This window comes from Coenobita brevimanus, chromosome 57, assembly GCF_032717465.1.
Source record: "Coenobita brevimanus isolate Jiangsu-jjx chromosome 57, ASM3271746v2, whole genome shotgun sequence".
Lineage (NCBI taxonomy): Eukaryota > Metazoa > Arthropoda > Malacostraca > Decapoda > Coenobitidae > Coenobita > Coenobita brevimanus.
Window position 1 is genome coordinate 11,123,554 of NC_137010.1, and position 16,980 is coordinate 11,140,533.

Genomic DNA, 16,980 nt, shown 5'->3' on the forward strand with positions numbered 1-16,980 from the left:
CTGTAATATGATTACCACAGCCAGATATTAACACTATAAACACTATTCTATGATTATTAAGTAGTTTGGGATCCATAGTCCAAAAAAAAACCCACTGTGAAAGCAATGAAAATTACGAGCGCGTATGACCTTCCCACTTGCGCTAGTTCGCTCTTGGTACTCTGTCATTTATTATTCATAAAACCCCTCACACTTTATATTTCTATTACTATATAACACTTATATATATCTGGAGTTTTTATCCGTAAGTTTCCTTCAGTAGTATTAGTTTATTGTCACTGAAGTCATTCAATTTTTCATTCAGTAAAATACATAGAGAGCCACGGATTCACTTTCACTGTTATAACATAAAGTATTTGTACTCATATTCTTATATTACTAATTACTTACATTACTATTTACATTTTCTATTGCATTTTCAATATTTACCCTTCTATTTTACTTACACAATGCTATTCACTGTCACTTTCAGTAAGATAAAACTATAATACACTGTTCAATCATATGTACTGAACATCCATTGCTTTCACTTGCTATTTACACATTATTTACACATTATTTCCACATTCCTCTCCTTTCCCACTTGCACCTTTAGAACTGCTTCTGGCTGTGGTAATCAAAGAAGCAGGTAACACATAGGGGAACCTGGCACTCAGCGCACTGCCAAGAGGTGCGTTTGTGCTCAGGTGTGCGTCGGGTGGTATGTGCACACACCTGGCACCTGCGGATCGCAGCCTTCCTCTTGCCTGTGGCAGGCATTAGCACCAGTCTGTGCCGATCCATATACGCCCTCTGCTCAAGTCGGTCGGGAAGTGTTACTGGATGGCGCCTTCGAGTTGCTGCTGTCACCTTACCATATCTTTCCAGCAGCTGCTGAACACAAGTCCTGGCGAACAACCTCAGGGAGAAGGACTTGGGTGGCTTGACCTTCATCTTGTACAGGATGAAGGCGTTCAGCATCGTCATATCTATGAGATGCAGAAAAACTTTCCTGTACCACCTAGTATTCTTCCTGAGGCAGTCGATCTCACCAATCATCATGTCGGACTTGTCCACCAGCCGCATGTTGATATTGTAGTCTATGACAGCATCAGGTTTCATCACAGGTTCGCCTGTCCTACGGTCGTCCTTCCCACTGTCTGTCATTTCCCCCTTATGTACGGTGGTGAGCATGTGCACAACCCTCTTGTCATGCCACCGTATTGCCAGCATCTTCTCAGACTTGCGTAGCTGCACGTCTCCTCGCTGCGAGGTTCCTGCCTCTGGGAATTTAGGGAAGTGGGCACGATTACTTTTGACAGTCCCACAGGAGCCAATGCCGTGCTCTGAAAGGTATTTGGCAAGTTTCGGTGCTGTATAATAGTTGTCTGTATACAGCACATGATTCCCACCAAAATACTTTTCAAGGAGCACTTTCACTACACAGCCTGAGAAGCCAAGGGGGTGTGTTTTATCCAGATCGACAGTACTGGCTGAATAAATGACGAAGTCAAGGATGTACCCCGTGTTACAGTCGCACAGTACAAAGAACTTGATTCCAAAGCGATGGCGTTTGCTTGGAATGTACTGTACAAACCGAAGACGTCCTCTGAACAAAACCAAGGATTCGTCAATGACAACCTTCTGAAAGGGGTGGAAGAATGACATAAACTTATCCTTCATTCTGCTCAGAATCTCCCGGATCTTCCAGAGTGGATCGGTTTGGGAAGGTACATCGTTGTCGGCAAAGTGCAGGTTTCCCATGATGTTCCGGAAGCGATCTCTGGCCATGTACTTATTGAAGGTGGGTGAGGGTAGTAAGGGGTCCATGGAGCAGTATTCTTCCAACTCATGCTTCTTTGAGTGTGGCATGAGAAGCATGAGGGCAAAAAACACATGCAGCTCCTGCACTCCCAGCATGGACCACTGTTGCATCTTGGCTGCACCTGTACCACTTGCAGCACGTTGTGATTCATACCTGTTGGTCTCATCACACATGTGCTGCATGACTTCGTCATCTAGGAAGGCCAAAAGGAAGTCCACACACTCAGCATCATCGTCAAGAGTGAAGGCAGGCTGTACTCCTGAGGAACTCTCATCAAAAACTAAATGTTCTGGCACAAAATCGGACCCTTCCGTCCATGCGAAGGCGTCCAGGATTCCCTGTCGTGGCAGTGTAGGATGGGTTAGGGTGGTGGGTGGCTGTGAGGGAGATTTACCCCGTTCAAGGTCACTCGCACTGACCCTGAGTTGCCGTACAGCACTAGCAGCCCTTACTCTAGTAGCAACTCTACTTTTACTGGTCAGGGATTTACCTCTTCCTCTACGGCCTGCCTTCACTGTTGATGCTGGTGGTGACTCCGACAACGAAGACTCCAGAGATAATTCAGCAGAAGAAGAGGAAGACATGAGTGAAGTGGGGCTTGGGGAACGGGGAGGTGAATCAACTCGGGACTCATGGCGGGCTGGGTCACGCGGGGCCATTGTTCTGGGCCTAACACGCCGCCTTTTCACTCCCTTCCCAAATTCCTTCCCTTGCTGCACTAACGGCTCCTTTCCCTTGGAGCTAGGGATAACTTTTGATACTGAAGCACTCGTACTAGCACGTTCTGGCATGATTTCCTCAACCGGCTCATCACGCGATTCCCCCGAAGGGTCAAAATCACTATACATCATCACCATTGACAATCTCGCTAGTTCACGTTCCACTGCAGAGTCACTTAGTCCTTTCCTGCTTCCCTCATGACTTTTTCTGGGTGTAGAGGTCACCGGGCCCTTTGCAATGGGAGCAGAAGCGGCAGAAATGGCGGGGCGCGAGTGCGACATGTTTTGACCACAGCGGAGGACAAGGAACTAAATGCCGCGGCTTATCTGAGAAGGCAAGGGTTGACAATGACAATGAGGATGACAGCTGCTAACTTACATGCTAATAAATTATTGGTAGAAAATATCGGCAATACATAAAGAAATAGGTAGTTCCATGTGAATGTAAATGTCACTTAGGCTTCTCCCTTCCTTTCTGATATACATTTTTATTACAGACATAGATTACAAGGCATAATTCAAAGGGGAAATTACTGTGGTAATGTAGCGAATGAATGCATGTGAGGTGTTGTCAGGTGATAATTAGCCAATTCCTGGTGTATACCACTATCATTTACCTTATTTTTTTTTTGTATATATTATTTTGTATAAGTATAGGGCATAGGGCTTATTTCAGTGGATGAAATCTGTGGAAAAATCCAGGGGAGATTTGCTTAGCGCAGCACGGCCTGGGAGGTGAGAGGACAGGGTAATGGAGGGGAGGTAGGGAGAGGAGTCAGGAAGGGGGGAAAATCGCTAAAATGTCAATAATGGATGGGAGTACAGATGAGATTTGGAGTGCTGACTAGTGTTGGACATTGGCAGTATTGATAGATGATACAAGCCACGACTTGAAAGCCCGGGATAATTCAAAATAACACAGAATCACAAAAGTGACGCCCCACGGTATGATCCATTGTGCTCGAGCGTCACGAAAGTGACGCCCCGCGGTTAAGGGGTTAAGGAGCACCCAGGCTTCATGGTGGGGGGGAATGGTGATGGTGTAGGAAATGGCGGCAGGAAAAGAGGGGGGAGGGGGGAAGGAGGGGGAGGAGGAAGGGGGGCAGAGTCTTCCGGCCGGGGCCGAGGTGTGCAGGTGCAGACGACCTGGGGGGGGGGTAGTTTACGGAATTGGAGCTGTCTCTTGCGGTAATCTATGGCGGCTCCTAACTTCTGCAACAGGTCCAACCTCAGGTATCCGTCGTAACTGTGGCAGGAAGAGTCGAATATTATGAACTGATGTTGGTTCAACACTGTTGGTGGGTGTCGACTCTCAGGGCGCGTGTTTCCTTACGGATGGACAGGGGGCCATCCCCCACATCCACAAGGTGGGTAGCCGTTGGGCGGAGCGGGCCAAAGGTCAAATTGTGATGGGAGAAGTAGTGGCTATGAAGGCAGGATCTGGCCACTCCCGTATCAACAGAAGTCTGGCTTTCACCCAGTTCAGCTTCATCTTGTGGTAAACTGGGGGCGATATGGCCCCCTCCACCGTGGGAAGGTGTGGGGACGGTCCTAAAAATCCAGCTGTCTGGGGCCTCCTTCTTCTTGCTCTGGCTCCTGTTCTCTGGGGTCAGTCTCCTTCACAGGTGCGGGTTCATCCTCTGTTACCTCATCCTCTAGAGGAAACTTTGCATTGGCCTAGGGTGGTAGTTTTCCATTGTGCAGCTTTTAACTGATCTCTGATATCGTGCAGTGGGCAACTGGAGCTGCACGCAGAGAATTCCCAGGGATTCACTAAGATGAAGTTGGGGTTCTCCCTGTGGGCAGGGCACCAGTGGGTGGGGTGTGCCCTAGGCGGGCTGGGTGCTGGGGTGAGGCTGATATGGGGCATAGGTGGATGTGGCTTGACATGGGGAGCCGGAATCTTTGTGGGAAACTTCCTTACCACGTTGATTTGCTGGGGTGCAGAGCGGGAGGTCAGGAGGCGCCGTATCAGTTGAACATCCTTATCCATGCAGTCGGATCATGGATCGTAAAGTGCTCGTTGACTATGCTGGGGAGCACTCTCAGGAGAGTATTAAAGGTGTGTTGCTCCTGGGTTTCATCATCTGCCTTCAGGTAGGCAGCAGTGACCAGGGGTCTCTCCCGGATTATGGTATCATCTAATTTTCCATTGAAGGTTAAACTATCCAGTTGGGATAGTGCCACCACTTTCCCTGGTGATGGGGTGATGGCTTGGATCACGAGTCTCGTGAAATTCTGCCAGATGAGCCCCGGGACGATTTTGGGTGCTATATTAGCTGCCACTTTGCCCAGCAGCGGGAGTGTAACTGCAATTTTCTGTTTGTTATCTTCAAAACTGATACCTAGCAAAGGTTTAATAATTGCCAGGTATGTGTGAACATCATATTGTTCGGGGTCGAACTTGGGTAATTGCTCGTGTGGTTTGGTTTCCATTTTTCCAATATTTCCTGATTACCTCTCTTGTATGCCCGGGTCAAGAACCACCGCTGTCCACCAGAATAATGCTAGGTGTTTTAGGTTCGGCTTCCCATCCTGTAAACGCCTAGCGTATAATGGGGCTCTCTTTCTAGACCGAGGGTTAGACAAATAAGAGAGAGGTAGGACACAAAAACATTAGGTAACAGCCTTACACGTGTATTACTTGGACAGGGGAACGAGTAGATGTTACAAACGCAAGTACGCTGGGCAATTACAAACACTTATGTCTAAGTATGGTTATCAGTATCATGCAGGATACTGCATGGGTCACAGTGAATAGCACTTGGGGCAGAGTGTTCTTAATTAGGGGAAGTCCGGGTTTTCTAAACTCGCGGAGTTACCAAGGGTATTTCCAACTGGGGAGTGTTGCTTTGGGACTGGGGTCTGATTATGGTCTTAGCATCCGGAGATATTTTCTGATGGTAGTGTATTTTCCCTGTTAGACGCGACTGTCATTGGGTGGCCGTATTTGTGTTTATACTGTCACTGTCACTCACTCCTCCACTTTGGTATTATCACTGACTACTATCAGAGGGGTAGCTCACTGTTCCGTCTTTATATCCCTTGGTCACATACACTGTTCACCCTAGTTGTTATTCACTCCATCACTTGGTATTATTACTGACTTCCATTAGAGGGTTAGTTCACTATTCTGCCTTTACATCACTTGATCACAAACATGTACTGCACTGTTACTGTCACTCCTGTTGGGTCTGGGCGTCGTGGCGGTCAGGTGCAAGGGTGGGAGGGCGTCACAGCTCTGCTACTGACGGGGCTGGGCACCACTGGGGGTCTCTGTATCCAGAGGCCACGGAATCACGCCTTTCTCGTCCAGGGCTGTGGGTGGCGAAGGGTCCTACGCTCTCAGGGCTGGGGACAGGAGTGCGGCCCTCAGGGCTGGGACCGAACAATTGCCTGAACCTGTCGTTCAGGCTCCTGATGGAGGATGAAGATCTCTAACATCGAGGTGTGGGGAGTTTCTGCCAGGGAGTCCTGGGGGCGGTCTGGGGTTCTCGAGGGCTGCGGTCCCCAGGGCTTGGTGGTGCCTGCAGGTGCGGCACTGGTCTTTGTCGGGGTCCATCAGGTGGGTCTCCTCCAGATCCGGTTGTAGGGAGCAGAGGCCGGGGGAGACTAAGGGGTCTCTCCAATACTCCTCTAGGCCTGAGACTCCCTCTAGGTCATGGGTTGAGGAATAGGCGTCAGCTGCAGGCAGAGGAGCGGCTACAGGCTGTCTCCTGCCATGGGGCCTGGCTACTGGCCGTGGCTTCCTGGGGGCACGACTACAGGCCGTCGCCAAGGCCTGGCTACTGGCCATGGTCTGGGGGAGTGGGCAGCTGCCAGCAGACCCAAGGGCACCTTCGGAGTGGCTACAGGCCGTCTCCTGACAAAGGCAGGAGCGGCTACAGGCCGTCTCCTGACAAAGGCGGGAGCGGCTACAGGCCGTCTCCTGACAAAGGCGGGAGCGGCTACAGGCCGTCTCCTGACAAAGGCGGGAGCGGCTACAGGCCGTCTCCTTCAGGAGGGTTGAGCGGCTACAGGCCGTCTCAGGGGGGACACCTTCGGAGCGGCTACAGGCCGTCTCCTGACGAAGGTGGGAGCAGCAACAGGCCATCTCCCTCTTACCCTCAGAGCAGCTACAGGCCATCTCCCTCAGGAGGGGTGAGTGGCTACAGGCCGTCTCAGGGAGGGCACCTTCGGAGCGGCTACAGGCTGTCTCCTGATGAAGGCGGTAGCAGCTACAGGCCGTCTCCTGATGAAGGCACGAGTAGCTACAGGCCATCTCCTTCAGGAGGGTTGAGCGGCTACAGACCGTCTCATGGGGGACACCTTTGGAGCGGCTACAGACTGTCTCCTGATGATGGCGGGAGTGGCTACAGGCCGTCTCCTTCAGGAGGGGCAAGCGGCTACAGGCTGACTCAGGGGAGGCACCTTTGGAGTGGCTACAGGCTGTCTCAGGGGAGGCACCGTTGGAGCAGCTACAGGCTGTCTCAGGGGAGGCACCTTTGGAGCGGCTACAGGCTGTCTCAGGGGAGGCACCTTTGGAGCGGCTACAGGCTGTCTCAGGGGAGGCACCTTTGGAGTGGCTACAGGCTGTCTCAGGGGAGGCACCTTTGGAGCGGCTACAGGCCGTCTTCTTCAGGAGGGTTGAGCATCTACAGGCCATCTCAGGAAGAACACCTTCGGAGTGGCTACAGGCCGTCTCCTGACAAAGGCGGGAGCAGCTACAGGTTGTCTCCTGATGAAGGCAGGAGCAGCTACAGGCCGTCTCCTTAGCGAGGGGCGAGCAGCTACAGGTCGTCTCAAGGAAGACACCTTCAGAGCAGCTACAGGCCATCTCTTTAGCGAGGGGTGAGCAGCTACAGGCCGTCTCTGGGGCACTGGCAGGAGCTGGATAGGCAGCTCCAACCCTTAGCTGGTTGGGGAAGGCTCACCTGGAAGGTAGTCTAGTATTCCTGCTATGGTGGCGGTGGGCGAGTTCCAGGTCATAGGGCGCATGGCCTGGGCTGACTTATGTCATTGTCACTCTAAATCCCGGCGCGATGTCGTTGCTCCTCTGTGGGCTCCTTGTGGGGGTGTCTGGGCATTTTCGGGGGCACTATACTGCATTTTACTTTCCTTGTCCTTCTGCCTACGGGTAACTTTACAATCCCTCTTCTGTCTTTCCTTCATTCTTTCCTCTTCCTTCTGCCTGTGTGTGACTCTACACTGAGTGACAAGCCAAATGGTTTCCTGTACACCAGGAAACCATTTACTACGCTGGGTGGTACCCAAATAACCAAATTTTGGCACCTGGAGGTTTGATGGGTAATTATTGCGCTCCAGTCAGATTGAGCCAGTGAAGGTTTATATCCAAGAGATGGTTGGGGTTGATTGCTCATGTATTGCCACTCGGGGATGAGTGAAGCTGGTCACTATCATCTTAAATGTCAGGACCAACTGTCTAGAAAGGGAACCCAGCTGCATAATAGGCGCTCAAGGGACGGGAAGCTGACCCTTAAACACCTAGCATAAGAGCCCCCTTTAAAGAAGCCAGAGATGCCGCCCAGGACACTCTGCACCCCACGCCCCCCCTTGCTTCACCATATATGTACTAAAATGTAGTATAATGTCACTGAGGGCAACACTCCCAGAAGGAGCCCGCTGTGGAGCATATACAGTGCGCCTGGACTCTGGGGGACAAGGACATAAGTTCGCCTGGGCCGTACGCCCCTATGACCTGGAGCTTGCCCGCTGCCACCATGGCAGGAATACGAGACTATCTTTCGGGCGAGCCGACCACCAATAACCACGGGGTGGAGCTGTTACTCCAGCTCCAGTCAGCACCCCTGAGACGGCCTGTAGCTGCTCAATCCTCCTACAGGAGACAACATGTAGCCACTCCTGCCTTCGTCAGGAGACGGCCAGGAGCCGCTCTGAAGGTGCCCCTAACGAGATGGCCTGTAGCCGTTCAACTCTCCTACAGGAGACGGCCTGCAGCCGCTCCGGAGGTAACCAGGAGATGGCTGGTAGCCGCTCTGAAGGTGCCCCTTGAGAAACGGCCTGTGGCCGCTCGACCCTCCTAGAGGAGACGGCCTGCAGCTGCTCTTGAGGTAACCAGGAGACAGGCGGTAGCCACTCCCGCCTTCGTCAGGAGACGGCCAGTAGCCGCTCTGAAGGTGCCCTGGAGTCGGCCTGTAGTCGCTCCCTTCCCCAGGCCACGGCCAGTAGCCAAGCCTTAGCAACAGCCTGTAGCTGCGCCCCTAGAAGGCCACGGCCAGTAGCCAAGCCTTAGCAACAGCCTGTAGCTGCGCCCCTAGAAGGCCACGGCCAGTAGCCAAGCCTTAGCAACAGCCTGTAGCTGCGCCCCTAGAAGGCCATGGCCAGTAGCCAGGCCCTACGGTAGCAGACGGCTGGTAGCCGCTCCTCTGTCAGGTGCTGACTCCTGCTCACCCACCTGCGACCCAGAGGGAGCCCCCAGCCTGGAGGAGTACTGGAAAGGCCCCATGACTACCACCGGGCTCTTCTCCTTGCAGCCGGATCCTGAGAGGACTTGCCTGACGGGTCCTGACGTAGCCCGACGCCGCAGCCACCTCCTGACGGCGTCCCCGAACACCAGGGACCGCAGCCCTTGGGACCTCCAGACCACCCCCAGGACCCCCGGGCTGGACCTCCCTACACCCAGACGCCGGAGATCTTCGTCCTCCGTCAGGCGCCTGAGCGAGAACTTCAGGCAGCTATTCGGCCCCAGCCCTGAGGGCCAGACTCCCCACCCAAGCCCCGAAAGCGCGGGACCCTTCGCCACCAGCAGCCCCAGACAAGAGAGGACGCCCCTATGCGTGATCCTGTGGCCTCTGAACACAGAGGCCCCTGGCCGCCTGGCGGAACCCAGCCCCGTCAGTAGTGAGGCCGAGTCACTTCCGCCGCCCTTGTACCTGACCACCACGATGCCCAGACCCAAAAAGGAGTGACAGTGAGAGCACAGTGTCCGTGACATAGTGAAGTAAGGGCAGAACAGTGAATTAACGGTAAAAAGGAAGTCAGTGAGAAAAGCATCCGAGGCAATATAGAAGAGTGGTGGGTAAATTTTTAGAAGTAACCAACGTTTTCTTTTATTATTATTTTTATGGTTTCCAATGCAAAATACCGTGTTTTGATTAGTTTTGACTTTCATTTTGGGGGGAAAATCCCCCTTTTCTAATTTTGAGTAAGATTTCCAAAAGTGGATTTATCCCCCCAAATCAAGATCAAAATTAATTGAAAACACACTATTCTGCATTAAACTAACCCAAACTAACCTAACCTAACCTAACCTAACCTAGGCGTAACCTAGGGCCTGACATAGACCGAGTGCACATTCCTGCACCAGCCAATATGGCGCGACATTCACCCGCTACTGAGAGATAGCCTAACTTGAGCCACTATATGACGTGTTATGCTGAGTGTTTTTAGGCCGACTCCTCGTACTAAAAACACTAGCTACTGAGCGGGGTCCTCTTTCCGGACCGGAAATAAAGCACCAACAAAGGAACAGGACATAAAAACTAGGCAGTCCACCTTTTACACATCTATTACCTTAATTCTAACACCGTGACAATATTACATAGAATGATATTCTGGACAGGGGATACAGATATACAAAGTTACGTTAAGATAGCACGGGATATTCACACACACTATAATTACACTTTACAATGGGTTAAGGTTCCATAAGTGAATGTGACTGTCTTTCATTAAAGTCCAAAAGGTCTTAGTGCACTGGTACAATAGGGATGTATAGGCTTGATGAGCCAGGGGAGGAATATTACTATAAAAGAACAGGAGGAGCAGATCACTATAATTTACTGGCTGGGCTCAGCACGGCGACTCTCGCCCGCGCGTGCACTGGTAAGGGGGAACTCCTCTATTCTGGGCTGGGGGAACAACACTAGACTCATGGGCCCAGAATTTATAGTCTTTAATCAAAGGAAAGTAATCACGGGCACTTATAGATGGGATCCCTCTTATTCACTCTGTCACTGTATCACTGTCCCTGTCTCACTGTAGGAGGGAAGGTCACTAATCTTGCCCGATTTTCTGGGGCGATATCGCTCTGTCACTTTAAGGGGACCTCCAGGGGCTCTACCCGTGGCGGGAATCACTGTACCCGCTGGGGGGAGACTCGACCCGGGTCCGATCCACTGAGGTGTTGCAGGGAGACCCTCTTGCCTGGGGTCTCGACCTGTTGTAGACCCTCCTCTCTGGTCCCGTCGTCACGGTGCAGGGAGACCCTCTTGCCTGGGGTCTCGACCTGTTGTAGACCCTCTTCTCAGGGTCCCGTCGTAGTGGTGCAGGAAGGCCTGTCTATGTGGGGCCTCGACCTGTTGTTGTGGCCCTCAGGACTGGAGCCAAACAGTTGGAGTAGTCGTGTCTGGCGTCGGAGGGTCTGTGGCAGGAGGAGGACAGCGTTGGTAGGCTGCTGGGCTCGCCTGGGGGTCCGGGGACTGTGGAGGTCTGTCAGGGGACGCGCCGTCAGGTGTGGGCTGCGGCCTCGTCTCCTGCTGGTGCCTGGGGAAGACAAGAATCTCCCGGGTGTGGGGGGTAGGTCCCGACTGGGACCGGGTCTTTGCTCGGGGAACACCTTTGGGGCAACTCTCCCAGGTGGTGTCCAGCTACTCCTGCAGGAGTTGGCTGAATATAGAGGACACACGGAGGCCGTGTTCTCTCTCTTACACAGGGAGGGTAGCACAGAGGCGACTCTCTTGTCTCCGACACAGCCGTGGCGCCAGGTCGATCGGCCCTGGGACCCACTTGTGGCTTTATACAAGGGGCTCTTACCCTTGGGGTGGCTAGGGGTGTTGGCCCCGTATAGTCCACTATTGGGCCTCCTGCCCTGTTTGTGATAGAGGGTATTTCTCCCTCGTATTCGTCAAAGGACCTCCTGTCCTGGTAGTGGCAGAGGGTATTTCTTCCTCGTGGCTCACTGTGGCAGAGGGTACTGGACCCTCGTGGCTCACCAGAATAGCGGCAGAGGGTGGTGTTCCCTCGTGGCTTGCTGTGGCAGCAGGTGCGAACACCTCGTGGCTCACCAAGGGACCTCCTGCCCTTCTGGGGTGAAACTGTGGTCGTCACCACAAAACTACTAGGGACTGATATTAGATCAGTCCCACTCCACTGCTGTCGATGGTCAACACACCGTGTAAGTTGTTGCGGATCTAGGCTCACCTGGCGTTGGGGCAGTTGCGGGAAGAAGGGGCACAGGTCAGTGGTGGTTGGATGACCCTCTTGCCCTGGGTCATTAACCTGTCCGTTATCTCCTCCTCGGGTCGTGGGGTGGTGGTGGCCCGGTGGTGGTGTGGGGCGTGGCGGGGCGGAAGGTCCGGCCGCGGGCATTTTATGACGACCTCTACAAAATTAGCTCCCCCAACTCAAACTAGCCTTAAAAGGTAAGTCTTGGTTAGAATAGTTCAGGGACGTAATATAATGAAAATCAGTAACGTTGGTTACTTCTAAAGTTATACCGAGTGGTGGAATAAACAAGCTAACAGTGAAACGGTGAAGTCGACAAGACATTGAAATAGGTCTATCGCTGTGATCACGCTACCAAATCGTAACACCGCACCACACTAAAATCATACGCAGACCCCAGTGTTTTAAAGTAATAATTACCCACAGTGAAATTGCGCCACTCATTTCCACCAATATATAGAACTTGGACTTCTTCCAATTCACCTTACCCGACCTATGTCCTGAGTAGTATCCTGCGCGATACTAAATTATAATTGTCCAGTATACCTGTATTTGTGACAGCTATCCGTTCCGCTGTAGAATTTAGTAATACACATGTAATGTTGTTGCCTTGAATTTTTGTGTACTGCCTCTCTCCTATTTGTCTAAGCTCCTGTCTAGAAAGAACCCAGCTACACACTAGGCGTTAGAGGGACGGGAAGCCTACCCTAAAACACCTAGCATTACAGTACCCTTGAGACTTTGCCTACATTTTTGTTACTGTCCCTCTTTCCACCTTATATTGAAACGGTTTCCACACTAGATATACAATCTTTGGAAACCTTAAGACCAGCCAATAACCACCATACCCGGAAACTCCCCAAATTTCCCGCTGAACAAGATTTACACTAGGTAATGTGGCAGAGTCTTGATACGAGTGACTACTGTAGACTGGCTACCTTGATTCACGCTAGCAAAATTTAGCGAGAAATAGACAAATCTGGGAACAGTGGAAGCGAGGAAAAGAAAGAGATCACGAAATAGAACGCGAGGGAGTGCAGGTGAGTCTAAGGTGCCAGACGTAAGAGTAGTCAGTCAGTGGTGGTCGTGATGTTTGCGGTGAGGGGTGTCATAGGCCTCGCGAAATACACCTTAATTTTTCCACCGCTGAGGCCAGCATGGGGAAGGAAGCATTACAGCCAGGTACGTACATTTTCATTTATGCAACAGGCGCAGTTTTCAAATATGTCACTGAACTTGTAAAATTTTTCTTTGTTTTTTATTTCTGTCAATGACCCTTTTTATCGTTCAATCCTGGCGATTTATGGATGAAATTTTCGTTGCATGCGTTATGCATGCAGTGATGATACCTCAGGTGGATTGTGACCACATTTTTTTATGTAGATTTTTTCCTGAATTGACCGCGTATTGGAAAAAAAGAAAAAGAAAAAAGCATAGGCTAGTTATATTGAGCCGGTGGCTAGTTCCGTTACAGAACCTTGAGACTGTTTTTAAATGCGAGTCGTAATATAACTTTCATGATTCATTTTAACCGTGAAAAATTATTTCGAATATTCTGGAAGGAGGCCACGATCAGCTGATGGAACGAAGTCAAGGTCATGGAGGGTATTTAGGAAGTATGGGACATTTGTTGGACTTTTATTAGGTTTGTAATCACCATTGATTTAAAATAATTAAGTATTTGCATGCGTGGGACATATATGAATTTTACTTCACAGTGAAAAGTGTTCGACACAGATGAAACCAAAGTCTCAGCCTGCGACGGAACGAGGTCAGGGTTACGTAATAGGTCTGACTACATGAAACCCGAGGAGCGAGTGACGATTTAGCCTACATTCTACTTAGGTCCGACTTTTGAGAAACATCCATCTGTAGTCTGTTGTAAAGAAAAAGTGAAAAAATATTTTTAAATTTGTGAATATGGGATAATGCTGTATTTCATACTGATATTAATTTTTAATTCTGGTTAGGTTGTGACTATACTAGTACAGTATGACTGGGAAAGTATAGGTGTTACCCTGAATGAGTTTGGTTCAAATAAACGTTGGTAAATTTAGTCATAATTAGATTCTGGTAAAAGTACATACTTGGTACTGTATTAGATTGCAAGATTAATTCAGTTTGCTGGAGCAGTTTCACAAGTTAGGAACAATAGCAGTACACCAACATTAGGTGGTGACATTGGCATAAATAATCCAGAGCGAGAGGGAAGGGTAGCTAAGATAATGGAGGGAGCCATTCTCATTACGAAAGTTACTTGTCCTTCGAAAAGGGCAGTGCCCAGTTGGATGCAGCTGGGTTAAGTATTGATGCTGCTGTATGTGTGTGTAGGAAAGGAACTCAGCTGCATGAAGGAAGTAACAGTACAGCCCAGTATGACATTTTACACTCATTCATATGTTCCCTACATCTTTGTTTTTGTCAAGGATTTGAATCTGAATATGGTTTCTTTGATTTTGTGACTGATTAGGTTAGGGTAGGATGTACATTAGGTTTCATTTTGAGGGCTTAATATCAAGAGTGACCACCTTTGAATCTCAAGGTTAGCTAGTAACTAGAAGGATTAACTGAACTAGGATATCTTGTGTGAAATACCCCTTGACAGGAAAGGAGATATGGCTTATTTATCTCTAGTACGGTAACTCATGGTGGCTGAGTGGTCTGCGTTGCTGACTGCGAAGCTGCCAGCCTGTTAGCACCATGGTTTGAATCCTGATTCAGGCAGCTGGCATTGCTCAACTCAGGTGTCTGTCCACCTTTCTAAGTTGGTAGGTAAAATGAGTACCTAGGGTAATGCATAGGGAAGGTAACAGTGGTAATGTGAATAATGCAATGGCCTTGTATCCCTGGATGTTGAGTGAAAACCTTGCCTCAGACTCAAAGGCCTAAGTTATGGAGATGAGCACTGCTGCTAAGTGGCTCCTGGCATCTGCCCCTACCTTTATCTTTCTTTAACTCAGTGGTTTAGTCAGGGAGCCATGAACTAACCATGAGGATGGTTGGGTCAGGTTCAGTCTGGTTTTATTTGGTTTGAGTAGTTATTTAGTTTGGAAATTTTTCATTAGGTTGGATTGATAAAAGTTTCACCTAAAAATATTGCTACTGCTGAAGAGCATAATTTCCTCGAGGTTAGGCTATAAACAATGTCACAAAGTTAGAACTGAAACTGAACTGTTTTAGTAGTAGCAGTCAGTTTTAAACTGTTTCTTTCAGTACATTATGATACTTTGACAGTAACCAGATGATATCATATTGTCCTTTTTTAGGATTAGGAAATAATGGAACTTAGATTCTACCAACTCTACTGTTATCAATTTCATTGTAGTCCTGTTTCATTGTCTCATTCTGTACTTTTCCTCACTTTATTGTTTCATTCATTCATTCCCTCCATCATAGATTTATCTCACCCATAACTAGTTCTAAGTCATTAATTATATTAATGTCTTCCTTCTACTTTCTCTCTCTCTCTCTCTCTCCACATCATTAATTATATTAACCCACGGCGTCCCGTTAGCGTTCTTTAACGTCTACACGTTTTGTCACTGTCAATCCCGTTGATGTACATATACGCGAATCAATTGCAAGGTCCCTAATTTGCACAATTTTCAATTTTCGCGAGTGATTTTTGGTACGTATACAGGTGACACCTTCCTCTACAAGATGCCAGGCAGGGACAATGCCTTACCCAGCATGACCTCCTCCCCCCCCCTGCATGCCATTGTCTCAGCAATTCACCTGTTATCAGTGACCTGGCCAGTAAAGCCATGTCATGCCACCGTACGAAATTCAGGGCCAGAGTGATTTCCCAATCAGTGACAATGTGGAGGACAAACTTTACATAGCATTAGAGGAAGAAACAGTCAGAAATGATGATCAGGTAATGTGGCAAAAAAAGGTGAGTTAGTGAGTGAAACAATGCTTATAATGCCTATATTACTGCTTGAAAACCAACATACTCTCGTACTACATATAAATTTGTACCAAGTAAATAAATAAATACCTTTTTTGAGTGGTGTGAAATAGTTATCCTCCCATAGAACTCGTTTTCTTTGGTGCTAGCCTGTTAGAAAATCCAGTAAGGTACGGAGGTACTCCTACCTGGATCGAGTATTTTAAACCTCAGGTGAGCGATTTCTCTATGAATTTTCGATGTTTCTCACCAAAAGCGGAGGTTTGAGCCCCCCCCCAAAAAAATCCAAAAATAGTCGGGATTGTGGGGAGTCAGTGGTGGAAAAGCGGTCGGGATGGGGCGGGTTAATGTCTGCTACTTTTGTTTCTCTCTCTCTCTCTCTCTCTCTCTCTCTCTCTCTCTCTCACTGTTAATCATATTAATGTCTTTTGTGTCATTCTCTCTCTGTTCATTATTTTAATGTGTCATTCTCTCTCTCTCTCTCTCTCTCTCTAAATCATTAATTATATTGTCTTCTTTCTACTTTTGTGTCATTTTCTCTCTCACTCTCTCTCTCTCTCTCTCTTTCTGATATGCTACTACCTTTTCATGACTAGTGTACCAGCAACCAGTAATAGCCTTCTTTTCCTTTGTTGGTCATCTCCTCCTCCTTCTACTTCTCTCTCCCTCCCTCTTGGTTGCTACTTCTTCCCACATGCATCCTCCTCTCGCTTCCTACACGCCTCTCTCTCCTTGCACACCCTTTCTTCTCATACTTTCCATTTCATCGTGTATTTGTTTTACCTGTCCCCTTCTTCATCCCATCCAATTCTCTCAATCACCTTTGCATCCTCATCTCTTCCTGTTCCTTGCTTCTGTCCTTGTCTGCATTTCCCTGCTTCCTCCCTACGTTTCTCCATTCTCTTGTCTCTTATTATATTTTCTCTCTCCATCTCCTCGTTGTCCATTTCTTCATCTCTCTTTACCTTCCCCTTTAACATCTATCCTCTCTTATCTCCCACTACATTTCTTATCCACACCCTTTCCCCCCCCACCTCCATCCCTCCCATTCCTTCTGTTAATCTTGTATCTCATCTGTCTTTTACCTCTCCCTTCCCAGTATGTTTCTTTTTCCTTCCATGTCCATATCCTCCCATTCTGTCTATTCCTTTCCAGTCCCTCCTTAAATCTCTTTATCCTCTGCCATGCTTGCTTCCTATCCTTTCCCCTTACCATTCCCTCCTGCCCTTTCATAGCTGTCTGATTCACCCACACATTTATTACTATCCCCTCTTCTTGGTCAGTCATTCCATCCTTAGCTACCCACCCTCCCTGCTTTCCTCCCTTTCCCAGTACCTCTGTCTCCTTTATTCTGTCCACCT

General features: G+C 49.2%; 1 protein-coding gene across 1 annotated transcript in view; it reads left to right on the forward strand.

Moving 5' to 3' along the window:
• Positions 1-5,683: 5,683 nt before the first annotated feature.
• Positions 5,684-16,980, forward strand: part of LOC145401884 (haloacid dehalogenase-like hydrolase domain-containing 5) — a 161,573-nt gene continuing 150,276 nt past the window's right edge. The window contains exons 1-2 of the mRNA XM_080273992.1: positions 5,684-5,843; positions 8,917-9,053. Coding sequence (XP_080130118.1) covers positions 5,684-5,843; positions 8,917-9,053 — 297 coding nt within the window. The remainder of the gene's footprint in view (positions 5,844-8,916; positions 9,054-16,980) is intronic.